The sequence below is a fragment of the Trachurus japonicus genome, chromosome 13 (assembly GCF_045865225.1).
Source record: "Trachurus japonicus isolate A0001 chromosome 13, Traja_1.0".
Taxonomy (NCBI): Eukaryota; Metazoa; Chordata; class Actinopteri; order Carangiformes; family Carangidae; genus Trachurus; species Trachurus japonicus.
The window spans coordinates 30523539-30537693 of record NC_140919.1 but is presented as its reverse complement, the minus strand read 5'-3'; the positions used below and the strand labels follow the sequence as shown (position 1 = coordinate 30537693).

General features: G+C 42.2%; 1 protein-coding gene across 9 annotated transcripts in view; it reads left to right on the top strand.

Moving 5' to 3' along the window:
- Positions 1-14155, top strand: part of tenm4 (teneurin transmembrane protein 4) — a 145049-nt gene that overhangs the window by 115524 nt on the left and 15370 nt on the right. For all 9 annotated transcript variants that reach the window (XM_085795900.1, XM_085795898.1, XM_085795905.1 and 6 more), the window contains 3 exons: positions 5153-6030; positions 10360-10532; positions 13546-13781. In XM_085795900.1, coding sequence (XP_085652026.1) covers positions 5153-6030; positions 10360-10532; positions 13546-13781 — 1287 coding nt within the window. The remainder of the gene's footprint in view (positions 1-5152; positions 6031-10359; positions 10533-13545; positions 13782-14155) is intronic.

Below are 14155 nucleotides of genomic sequence, written 5' to 3'. Positions count from 1 at the left end.
TGCAGAGGGCCGTTGACCTACAGCTGAAGGGGGATGACGAGGATGACCTATAACCTCACTCCCTCTCGATTCACACACACATGATCACTGATGCACGCGAACCCATGTACACATACGCAGACACACACACATGCACTCATATGTACCCAGACTGCTGTACCAGACAGAATACATCCCCCAGGCAAGGACACTGCACTGAGGTCACACCACTCTCTAGCTCAGAGGTGACAAGACAGACCTATGCGTACTCCAGCTGCTGTAGTACTGTATAGCTGTTTTCCTCATATTGTAATTTTCAGCATCAAAGGTTGAGAGATGTTTTGCTATACTTGACATAACAGTATTTTGCAATCCAGAAACTACTCATTTGCAGCAGATGCGTCGTCCACAAGATCTATAATTGTTTTATTTTGATGCCCATAAAAAGACCATTCCTGAGCTTGGCTGATATGATTCTAGTAATGTCCAAGACCTGCTTTATGTTCACGCATGGTTTGTTTCTTTCCACATCGTGTATGTTATTGAATACAATTATCAAACAGGTCCTCAGGGGCCTCAGATGCCAGAGGAAAGAGGCTTTCTGTGTGTGTGTGTGTGTGTGTGTGTGTGTGTGTGTGTGTGTGTGTGTGTGTGTGTGTGTGTGTGTGTGTGTGTGTGTGTGTGTGTGTGTGTGTGTGTGTGTGTGTAATAATGTATTCAGTGAAGGGAGCAAAGCCTCAAGCTGCCCATTTCCAGCCCCCTGGGAGGGACTCCATTCCCCTCCCAACCTCTGCTTGCTGCTCTTTTATCCACACAAACACAAGCGCCTATAGATACTCACCATCCCAGTTCCACAACAGAGTGGACACAGGGAAACTGTCTGCAGCCCCACAATGATGACAAATCACACAAGCACTGCCAGAGACACGCAGACAGTAGAAAGCCTCCATTAAAAATTCATCCAGGGCACGTACAGGCGGGTGACAAATTAAAGGAAAAACCAACATAAAGTGTCTTAGTAAAGTGTTGAACCACCACAAGCCGCCACAACAGCTTTAGTCCTCTTTGGCATTGATTCTACAAGCCTCCAGAGGGACAAACACCATTTCTGCACAAGCTATTCCCTCATTTGGTGTTTCAGTGATAGTGGGAGCACTTCCTGACATGAACCTAAAATCAACCATAGATGTTCAATTGGATTGAAATATGGTGATTGTGAAGTTCACAGCATATGATTTACACCGTTTTCATAGCCAAACCAGTCAGTGACTTCTCTCACCCTATGAATGGGGTCGTGGAAGTGACCGCTCCCAAACTGGAGCGAAATATTTCATCACAGGATAGAGGTGATCATTCAGAACAGTTTTATATTTTTATAGATCAGCTGTGACCCTTCTCTCTAAAGGACAAACAGTCCCAAGACATACTCTTAAAGGAGACATATTATGCCCCTTTTCTACAAATTAAAATAGTTCCCAGGTGTCATGTCTGTGACATGCTTCGGTCAAAATTCCCCAAGGATCAAACATCACAGCTCTTTTCATCTGCTCAAAATAGCCCTGCAAAATAGCAGCTGATTTCAGGGCATGTCCCTTTAAATGCAAATGAACCACTGCTAGCCCTGCCCCACCCCTTTTTCCGGTACTCACAGGTAGGGGTGGTATTATGCAAATTCAATTCAATCTCGGGAGCGAGCAAATTACAGACTTTTTTTTTTCAGTTCTCACATTTACGGGGCCGGAAGGCAAGCCAAACATCCAAATATATGTTAAAGACCCTTCAGAAAGTGATATTTCCAGAATATGTCCCCTTTAAAACACCTCCTACAGAACAAAAGAGCCACTGGTCCCCTCCCTGCAGGGCTTAAGTATTCAGGCCTGTCATGCAGCACCTGCACTCGCCCACCTGTCAATAATATGGTGAACGATGAATGACTCATCTGACCACTTCACTTCCACGTCTGTGTAGACCTTTGCACATTCATCCTAAATTGAGGTTTTTTGCTGGTTTTCTACATTGTTCTTCCACATATACTCTGATCATGTCCCACATTGAGTAACTCCTTACATGTCACATAAACGCACAAACATCACCACCATTTCTGACTCTAATTACTGATGTCTTTCTCATAGATCTAAATGTCAGTGTCTCTATTGAAACACCAGCCGGTTGAGCATCTTTGTGACTGAAGCTCCTGCCATCCGTGCCCCAACAATGAACCCTCTTTCAAAGTCACTTAGCTCTTTTCTGCTCGTCATCTTGACACAAAATGAGAACCAAATGAGTCTGTTCAGTGTGTTTATACATGCCACAGAGCATGATTAGATGTTAATTGATCAATTGTAACATGCAGTGCACCTGCACAGAAGCATCTGCATATGTTGTGTTTCTTCTCTTGTTTATTTGATTTTTCCCTTATTTGCCACCTGTCTGTAGTTTCCCACTTCAAACACTCCCCGAGTCCTCACTTGGGAGCAGACTTTCTCTGAATGAGGCTCGTCACAGTGGCCATTACTTTTAGCTGTACCTCAGCTGGCTAAGGCAAAAAAAGGATAATGTCAATTTTCTCTCTCACCTCTGATGAGGTCATTGCTATTACGCCATGCCATCTGTGCAGAAACCACACTGCAGCAAAACTCACTCATAATTCAATGTGCATCTCTAACCTTTCTTTCTTTGAGCTTTCTTATTATCGTTAAAAAGGACAAGAGTTTGACCTCATTCCTGAATCTTTTAATTTGTTTATACCGTGGCCTTGCTGTTTCAGAAATTTGTTCCATTTTCTGTTTCAAGTCTCGAAAATCTTCTCTGTGTCCCCTGCTGAGTTCAAACTCAAATAGAGGGAAACCATGTCTTAAAACAAGATCACTTGAACATATTTCAAGGATGTTAGCAGCTTCAGAAAGCTTTATCAAGGCTCTGACTGGGACATTCAATTCAAATATGAGAGGGACTTCAAATAATGACACATTACTCTTCTTCAGACAGGCATCATGCTGGTCTCAGTAAAGATATTTCTAATGGAAAATGTCATTATAGTTCTAATGCAAGTTCAAATACATTTAAAAATAGTTATGTGTTACATTGCTCCAAATCCATGGCTCACTTTCTTGGCTGATGAGCACATCTTGGGTTTTTAGCTGGTGGCGGCTGTGTCAGGCAGCCACTACTGACAGCTGCCCCATTGTATAAAGGGGAGGGTACGATCGGGTTACAGCATATGGGACAGCAGCTCGGGAAATATCCCCTCATCAGTCAGAGTGGCGTGAAAACCTCCTTACAGGCAGCTCCCCCGAGCCACTCCACACTCTAGCTCATGAAATATTTAACCGCCAGTGTTGACAAGAAATAGGTTTTAAGAAATTGAAAGTCTCCCCTTCATTTCCCAAGTAAATGCATTTTCTTCTCACTGAGAGATGACATGTATCCACTGCCAGTCCCCTGTTTGTTGTATGTGGCCAAAGATATGTAGTATTATATAAACCTCCTCCGTTTTGTGGGGGATGACAGGAGGTTTATGGGATGTGTGATGCTCAAATCTTTTTGGTTTTTTTCAATCAAAGGTGGACAAATGTTTTGCTTGTTTAGAGTTCTAGGGATTCAGGAAGAAAACCAATGGTGTGAGTGTGGGAACAAACAGTCCAGTGATTGTCTACTCTCCATAGAATCCCCTGTCTGATTATATTTCAGAATTAATTCCTAGAAAATTAAGAATATGTGCAGATTGCAGTCAGATAAAAGGCGCAGCATGGCTGGGTGTTAGCTGTTAGGAAGCTGCTACCCTGTACGCTATCGAGCGTCATGTTTTGTGTTTCAGGACCCCCGTGTTTTGTGCTCTGTGATGCAGAGTTGCATGTCAAATGAAGTTAAATGTGACGCGTCAACCTCGACTCAATTCCACATTTATCAGTAGAAACCACTGCCCTCAAAGTTTTGGGACTCACAAGTCAGAAACTTGCATTTTTATTGAACAATGTGGGTAAATTTATTGTTGAACCACAGAAAATAAGTAAGCGACACTCATTTCATGTCATCTGTGTCTCTACCTTTTTACTGTAATACACACTCACAATAAATAGAGTACAGTATGTTATGTATCTTTTAGCTGTCTACTGAGTGGATATTTTGTTTCCAAAACACAGTAAGGAGTATGATATGATCGTCAAGGAGACAATTTATACTCATGTTAAAGTGCACATGTCCTAATGCTCAGGGGATTTCACCTTTGTCAGCTCTTGTGATTAAGGTTTGTGCAGTTCCAGTTTCCAGGTCATTATAACAAATTATGTAGTCAACCATATAACAAGCTAGATGAATTCATTCACCTTCGCCTTACCCGGATGTAGGACAAAGTGGTCAAAACAACTCATCATCTAATAAGTTACCTAAAATCGGAACCCATCTTTGTATGTTGGTCCAGGTTTTAATCAGTCTCTTTTGTTGGTGCTCCAAGGCTTCTATTGAAATATGGCACTTCATATTATGTTCCTAAGAGATCCCCCCGGGATCATAAGTGAGAGGCAGACCAGTAAATTGGATGAATCCAATCATTCCAATTTGTTAAAAGCCTGATACATTGTTAGTAGAACAATAAGTCATAATTTAGGAGGCCAGAGGCAGGCAAGACTTTCATTTTGTAAGTGTGCTCCAGTTTCTCTTCAAGGACTCATGCAATCTCTTGTCATTACAAAAGTAATAACCCAAAGCAAGGAAACACACAGGCACAGTAGAGGCACGGTAGAGGTGAATGATGCGGAAGCACAGTCCTTCGCTGTCCAGTGTTCTCATGATCAATTGCAGTTGTAGTGCTTTTTCAGTTAATCTGATCATTTGAATGATCTCTCCCCATCCTGCACCTCCTCACCAACAATCTTATCATCTTTGATCTTAAATTCCATGTTTTTGTGTTTCCCCTTTTAACAGCACACCAGCTGTTATTTTCCTCCTTATCAGATAATAAATCGTTTCAAAAAAATGTTTTTTGCTCCCAACGTACACTATGAGATAGCCCACCTTTTTCACAGCAGACTATCTTTTTTTGTAAGCAGTTTTCAATGATTCTTCCCTTGAGGGACTGTTTCCCTCTGATAAACTGAAAAATGTGTGGATCAATAAGAGCATGGCCTGTTTTGTGACCTGAAGCTGATATTTTTGGTGTGTTTTTCCCTCTTAGGTACGTCTTGAGTGGCCCACAGACCTGACAGTGAGTCCCATGGACAACTCCCTATACGTATTGGACAACAACGTGGTACTCCAGATCTCAGAAAACCACCAAGTCCGTATTGTAGCAGGCCGACCCATGCACTGCCAAGTGCCTGGAATCGATCATTTCCTCATGAGCAAAGTGGCCATCCACGCCACCCTGGAGTCTGCCAACGCCCTAGCTGTGTCTCACAGTGGCATTTTGTACATTGCAGAGTCAGATGAAAAGAAAATAAATAGAGTACGACAGGTGTCCACCAATGGAGAGATTTCCCTGGTCGCTGGGGCACCAAGTGGCTGTGACTGTAAGAATGATGCCAACTGTGATTGTTACTCTGGAGATGAAGGCTATGCCAAGGATGCTAAGCTGAATGCACCCTCCTCCCTGGCTGTGTGTCCAGATGGAGAGCTTTACATTGCAGATCTGGGCAACATTCGTATCCGTTATGTGCGCAAAAACAAGCCCTATCTGAATCCCCTTAGCATGTATGAGGTGTCATCTCCCATCAACGATGAACTCTATCTGTTCGACTCCAACGGCAGCCACATTTTCACACAAAGTCTGACTACAGGAGACCACCTCTACAATCTGACCTACACAGGAGTAGGGGATGTGAGCAGCATCACTGATAAGAACAAGAACACAGTGATCATCCGACGAGACACGACAGGAATGCCTCTGTGGCTGATGGTCCCCGATGGACAGACCTTCTGGTTCACCATTGGCACCAACAATGCCCTTAAAACTGTCGCTGCCCAGGGTCAAGAACTAGCCGTAATGACCTACCATGGAAGCTCAGGACTTCTAGCGACTAAGACGAATGAAAATGGATGGACAACCTTCTTTGAGTAAGTAATTTAAAGACACATTTGCAAAACACCTTTATAATCCTTTTAATCAGAGTCTGGATCCTAGTTGAGCTGATTATAGATAAGGGCTTTACCCCAGAGAGCAACTAAATAGATCTGTTAAATCTCTTAAATCCAAAATAAAGTTTGTACAAAGTCATTCCAGGCTTATCTGAACCGGGAGCACTGTATCTGTGATAGCACTAAATGCTAAGATGCTTTAGTGACTGAATGTTTAGAGCTGAAGAGTTCTTTGACATCTGAGTTTATTGGCACATGAACTACCTTCTTACGCCCGGATGTCTATGTCACTCAGAATACAAGACCTGTGGAAGTATGGGTGTAATCCTATTTTCTGTTATCATACCAAATAGGATTACTGCACGATATGTTACTCATCTGCACCCTTGCTTGCAGTGACAGACTGCAGACCATCGCTTGTTTTCGAGTTGTAAGATACAGAAACAACATATATCTGCTGGCAGGCACATTTTGATAGGAGGCCTGCAGCGAAACCAGGCGGTATAAGCATAATAGATTAGCCGGAGGTAGTAATTGATTGAGGCAAACCACACATTGTGAGTGAGCAGTGAGCAGTTGAGAACACTCCCACATGCTGCCGCATTTGAGCTTAGGATTTCATGTTCTTGTGACTTCAATGGTGCAATCTGTCCTTTAGCTTAATATACCGTACCAAGGGATACTGTGCTAACTGGATGTCAATCCAAAAAGTGTGATTAAGCAGTTTGGCTGGTCAGACATCTGTTATACCTCTCTGGAGGAATATAACACTCTGACACATAATCAGATGCTGTGTTTAATCTGGGTAGACATTTATCACCTGTGTTTGATTTGGTTGTCATCTGAGACGGTCGCACTGAAAAAACGATGCAGCGGAAATGGCACTAATGCAGCCGTGCATAGGCATTTCTCAAGGTAGAGTGAATTGCCTACGGCTTAAACAAATCCAGTGGGTGGTTTGAATTCTGAATGATTTCCCTTTTAACTTTCTGTAAAATGGCTGCTGTTATAATCAGGGTTGGGCAAAGTCTTACGTGTTACGTAAAGAAAAAAGAGAGATAGTATAGCAGCTCCTTTTGTGAGATGACAAACAATGTACTGTATGTTCACGAATGCAAATTTCTCACAAACCTCACCTGTGCTGTGACATTGAACGAAAAGCATTTCCAGGCTATTTGAAGTCCACATGTACTTAGAGATGGAGAAATAGGGACACTGTGGTGTGTACACATATTATTTTAAAATTGGATCATCATTTTGCTTGTGCTCAGCAGGGATTGCAGGTATCCCACTAATCACAGGGTCGCTGGTTTGATCTACAGTTCCTCTTGTCGACATGTCAAAGTGCCCTTGGGAAAGACACTAAACCCCAAATTGCTCCCAAAAGCTTGCTGCCATCAGTCTGTGAGTGAACGAGATGCAAATTGTAAAGCGCTTTGAATAAAAGTGTCAACATAGTGTTTAAGCATCTAGTTCATACGCTATTTCTGCATTTATTGTGTAAACTAATTTAAAATAAGGTGACATTGTTAGATACCAGCACTCCAACAGAACAAAACTAGGATGTGGAGCCATGCCTGTTCATTTCCTTTTTTTTAAAAAAACAGAGAGCGCAAAATAATCCCAGTTCATTTCAAAAACTAATTAGGTATAAGGTATTAATATAATTATAAAAATGTAATTAGCTATTTTATGAGAAATATGTTATGCATAAAACGAAGGACATTTATCATTATCACCCTTATTTTTATTAAAACTACCCAATTTCCTGATTTTTGCTTAAAAAAAAAGACCTCATACTTTCCTACGAGCAAGTTAGATCATCCACATTTCATTCAGGCCCAATAGAGAGGTTGTTTTTTTTGTTGCTTTTTTTTAATAATTAGCTTTGAAGGTCATTCCACCACCACAGGGTCAAAACCATAATTTGCTACCATCAGATTTGAAAATGGAACCTCATTTTTTTTCTGCTCAACAAAGTGCACTGCTAAACATTTTATCCATATTAATTAATGTACACTTGTACACAGCCAGCAGTTCTAAACTAATTTGGATGAATGCAAAAACAAAAACAACACACAGGACAAAACACAACACAAAAGACATTTGCTTCACTGTCTTTCTTCCCATGGCGACCTCATCTGTACTGTACACGGCACGCAGATGCTCCGTTGACCCCCTAATGTTTTTGTTGTAATGATAAGTGCGTATGCTTAAGGGTTACTGTATATCTATTAAATCATCTGAAGGAGCCCTAATTGTTTTCTTAGCCTCCAATTAACAGGGCAGTAATGCTTCTGTTTAGTAACAAATGCACTTAAGCTGCTGGGTTCAAGAAAATGTTCTTCAGATGATTAAATACATCAATAATAACATGTTTAAAACAGCTGTTAATGAAGTTGGCACATACACGTGGCAGCTGCCTTTTATTGTTTCTCCACAGTCATCGGTCACATGTGTTCTGAAAATTCACAGGCAGCGAGAAGAAGTGAAAATATGAGAATAACTCTACATAAACCAGAGGTTAGGTGTGCTGGAGGGAAAGCTGATATGAAGTGTTCGGCCTATTGTTGGGCCCCAGCGTGAAAGGTCACACAGCTAGCATGTGACACAGAGGTGATGCGATCTGAATGGACTTGTGACCATCCAGGGGGAAAGCAGTCCTCTCCTTCTGCTGAGAAGCCTGCCCCCGCATGCCCCTCTTGTCCAGAGAATGCAAGCTAATAGGCAGCTGAGTTGAAGCAGGCCAGAGCCATTAGAGCTCAGCGGTGAAGCCCAAGGAATGGCTGTAGCTCAAGGCCCTAATTGAGACAGAGAGGGTTTGGGTCAGTGATCAAGCTGGGGCATGCAGCATTGCTCCAGAATGAGATTTCTGTCTTGTGGACTCAGTCTTCTGTGCAGAGGTGAAGGCAAACAGGAACACTGCCTTTGTCAAACGGACTGAAGAGTTAAAAGTGGTGCAAAGCTGATAACGTGCAAGTTGCAGTGCTTCCTCGGCAGAAACTTTGATTTGGGTGATGAACACAGAGAGAGCGGCTCGCTGATAAAACATAAGCAGTATCAAAAGAAATCAAGTGCTTTAGATATAAATTACTCTGCTAGTTAGCATTTCCTGAAGTGGAGTACATGAGTTGAAATGCATCTATGTATCTCAGTCCCTACAGCTCCGATCAGATAACATTTATCTCAGGGAGATGATTCCTCTCTCACTCTTCCTTTTCCATATTGGATATTTGAGATGGCAGCACTGAGGAAATATCCGTAAACCAGCACCCGCCATCTCATTTATTAGAGGCTTTATTATGGCAGGCAGCAACATCGAAGAGGGCTTTCCATTCTGTATTCAGCACGCTGATAAAAGTCCTCATTCTAAGTAATGTACCGTTCACTCAGTCCCATTCTGGAACACTGGCAATCTGAAAGATTTCAAATTGTTCAATGCTGATGTGCTCTCTGAGCGAAATGAAACAATCTGGCCACTCATGTTCCTGTGTGTGATGAACTGACTGATTTGTAGGCGAGGCGGATCCTGCATCTCTTGAAGGAGTCGCACCTCACTGCTCCTATTTCATAGACTGTATAATGAGATTAGGTGATATCACTAATCTTTTAAGATAATAAGCAGTTTTTCCAAATGTGAAAAGGTGTATGCATTCCTTTCTCGGCCGTAGCAGTTTTTCTTTGTCTGTGTTTTTTTTCTTTCTTTCTATTTCCTTTCAAAGTTACTTAAAAACTGAGGAGCATTGATGTTAAAGTCACATTCACACACTACTGGAAGAGCCGGAAACGTCCGAACCTTAATAGTGAACCGAAGCAGACACTTCACACTTTTTAGAGGTTGTACTGAATGTGCTTCAGTGATTAAAGCAGATAGTGTTGAGTTTTATTACCTCAGGCTGCCAACATGGATGGATTTGTTTCTGTGTTTACTGCCAGTTGTTGACATATTTTCACAATTTGTGACACCAAGGGAGGGAAATATCTCACTCTACAAAAAACGTCAAATTCCCTCTGCAATTACCACTGGATCAGTTTATCCTAGATAGCGACTCATAATCACCGTAAATCTGAGATGACAGAGCGGCTCATTAGTCACATTTATGTTCCTACATGAATTTATGCATACCTGACCTGCATTCGCGATGATGGTTTCTTCCTTATGAATCGACAAATTTCAACAACGCTCAGTAATTTTTTTTCCAGGCCACAGCACTGTTTAAAATTCTGCTGTAGTTGCTCTTTTACACACTTTGAGGTGACGTGCCCCCTTTTGCCTCCGCTGGCTCACATCAGTGTATTTCTTTGTAGGTATGACAGCTACGGGCGTCTGACTAACATCACTTACCCCACGGGCCGAGTGAGCAGCTACCGTGCAGACGCCGACAGCTCGGTCCGCATCCAGACAGAAGGCTCCAACAAAGAGGATATCACCGTCACAACCAACCTGTCAGCCTCTGGCACCTTCTACACACTCATGCAGGGTGAGTGTCTTTTACTGTATCGCATAAGTGGAGCCGATGATTTTTACCTCAGCCGAGGCGGTTATGTCTACCTGTTTGTCGGTTTGTTTGGCAGTTGTTTGTTTGTTTGGCAGGGTTATGCGGACCAAACTGGGTGGAGGGATGATGCATGAGCCAGGGAAAAGAACTCATAAAATTTTAGTGCAGATACATTTAAAGATTTGTGTTTTTATCATTTTTCCTTTTTATTATGACTTTTTTTTTTCAACACTGTTGTCAGTTTCTCAGAAAATAATATATAGACCTCGATGGAAAGAACAGATATATTTATGGTACTGACATGTGTTAGTTTGATGTGTATTCAGATAATGATTCAGGTCTGACAGATTGTTTGTCCTTGGTGGAGATACATGTGCTCCTATATGTATTTTATGAGTGTCAGTGAGTGTGAGTGTCCTCCAAAGACTTGAACTTTCCTTTAACAGCAAAACTTTTTTTTTATCCGTTACTTCACTTTTCTAAGTTGTGATCACATGTATGTATGTACTGTATGCAATTTGTAGAAGGGATTCTCAAATATTATAGACACAGTTGCATACGTGTAGCAATGACAAAAGCGAAAGATACGAAAGATAATAATCCCCATGTAATCGTGGCAAATGGGTTTCTTTATCTTTTGCATCCTGGAACTTGTGTTGTAGGGATCAATAGCTCTGTGGAGGACGTCCCAGCTCGTGTTAGATAAGGGACCAGACAGTGGGTAATTCAGAGACCTCACTTTGGGATCAACCAATTTCAATTTAGGAATGCCTGTAACAGCAGGCAGGCACTTTCTGGCTAAATCTGGTTGGTTTCAGCTTCAAGGACTAATGTGGGCTGCTGCCATCTGGGCAATGCAACAGTTTCAACTGGAAGTATTCGGCAGGTAGTTTCAATAAAAGTTGTTGAAAGTAGAACCGGGATAATCCAGAATTACTGGGTCATTGTTTCTGGACTGTTACATAGCTGTTGACTTTTCCAAATTAAATTTTTCAGGCAGACAATGGACACAGATATATCACAACCTAGGTAAATACAGCCAAAACTACCTGCATGGTTATATCAGGGGGTTATGTTGGAAATTAGATTTTTTTTTTTGGGTGAGTGAGTTGATCTTAAATGAAGCTGTAATGCCAGATCAGTTAGAGACCTCACTCTGTAATATTTGTCACTCTTTTCTTTTTCATTAAAAATGAGTTGTCCAATTCCCATTTACCAGAAGGGAGATGGAATTGATTTCCTGTCATAAAAACAAACCATAAAACACAGTACTGGTGGCCCATACAAGATCCTCTAGGTTTTGGAAATTCAATGAAGGTGAAGGCGAGTGATATTGTGACTTTGTCTTAGATGTCCTGAGTTCCTGTTTTGTGCCTGACTGCTTCATTGATTGCCTGTTGATGCCGTTGATTGCCTCTAAACTTTCCGCACCTAATTCTTAAAGGACCACCTGGCCTATACATGTATACTTTCACCTGCTAACGTCTGATATGGAGATGAATGAGTCCTCCCCCGTAAAACGATGACGATTGACGATCTCCGGTTTCTCAATGTTGCTCAAAGGACTGGTCACCTCTGTATGGTGACCTTGTCTTAGACATCTGCTTGTGAGAGGAGCGGCGCCAGGAACTCTGCTGTTAATTAATTCACCATTGTCTGCTTTGTAAGCTTGCAACTGGGTGATCACGTAACACATGAATGCACAGCCTTCAGGATTCTTTTCTGGTCATTTGTTTGTTTGTTTGTCCTTTGCTGGACAAGCTTCAATGTACCTCAAGGCCGTCAGATTACACACAGTCAAAGAAGCGTTATTGTAATTGTCTTCACAAGTGTAGTTGCAACTAAGTAGCAGGCAATAAAACTAACTGTAACGCTTCTGTGTAAACATCTGAGCTCATTGTGTTTTTAATCCTCAACAAAAACAGTTGTTTTAAAACATTTTATTTGTATTTAATAACTGAAAATGATGAGACCTACATAAGCCCCATTAAATGTCTGTATTGGGCAGATCCCTCCTGTATACATGCATTACCATAAACCCTCCAGTTCAGCAGTATTTGCAGCTTCATCTGGTCTCAGAGGCCTCCTTTTGGTAGGATTTACCCCAGAGGCCTTTGGTCATCCCCTGAAGTGTCTGTATGATGGAGAGAGGTAAGGGCCAGTGCAAGGTCAGCCCTGCCTCCTATGCCTATTTCTCTTGTCTCAGCAACACAACACATCTTCTGGCGCTCTGCGTATAGATGTCGATGCAAAACTCCATCTCATCACATGATGTTTACAGTTGTAAGAAATCGTCACAGCCACTTTAACCAGACATGTCAACACAAGGAAATTAAAGTGTATGTTTTGATTTTTTTTTTCTGTTAAATGAAGTCAACTAATTAATGTAGTGTTTGACAAGCCATTAATTTTCCTTTGTTCATAATGAGAATAATATTCATCCTGGTCCCTGTCAGTGGAGTGACAGTAGGCAAGGAGGAGGCATTCTCTGATGAATGTACATGAGACGCTCAGTGGAAACGTTAGTCACTGGTCTGGAGCAGGAACACAGGCTGTCGTCACCTAGGGACAGTAAAGACAGGCTCAGATTTATCCCCTGTGAGTGTGTGTGTCGTTGTATAAATGTGTGGATGTGCGCGCATTTGAGTTTCACTCTGCCTTCTCTGTGGCCACAGGCAAGCTAGAATCTTTGATAGTTTTCATTCCTCCATATCCTCCGGGCTGCTGCAACAGCTGTAAAACTTTACTTTACTGGCGCTGTGAAGCCTCTCTGTATTGATCTTTGTTGTCACAGACCCAACATTATCGCAGAGGTTCGGTTAAATACTGCTGTTAAAGGCTTTCTTTTTGCTGAGCAGCCATTTTAGGTCATTATGTTTGTGTCTCAGTGAGATGAATATTAGATTTAGTCCTCTTACAAGAGGCTCTGATTGTTTCTTTCCCCCCCTAATCCTAATCATAATCGTTTTCCCCTATGCTCCCCCTGCATCCTCAGATCAAGTTCGCAACAGCTATTTCATTGGTCTTGACGGCTCGCTGCGGCTAGTGTTGGCCAATGGTATGGAGGTATCCCTGCACACCGAGCCCCACCTGCTGGCAGGCACTGTCAACCCCACAGTCAGCAAGAGGAACGTGACCCTGGCCATCGATAATGGCCTTAACCTGGTGGAGTGGAGGCAGAGGAAGGAGCAGGCTCGTGGCCAGGTCACTGTTTATGGACGCAGATTAAGGGTAAGCATGCCACCGTGGCTTGTGCTTGTACACACTTTAAAAGGATTGCAAGGTGACGGCTTGAGACTGAGTGAGAGCGAAAAGGCAAATTTCTCTGTCGCTCAAAACGGCATTGACTTTGAGCTACCTCCTGAACATGCAGTGCAATGCAGTGCAATACCATCTAACAATGCCCTGTGCTAGACTGACATTGGCTGTGGAATACCTGGTAACATGAATTGTGTAATTCTATCAGTAATCTTGCAATCATTGACACAGACCAGAAATATATGGGCAGTGTAATAACTTTATAAAGATGAAACGTCTTGCCTCAGAGCTATGAATTCCTGTGCAATGTTTTGAGAGTTTGGCCTATCAGACTCACAGAGGTGTTG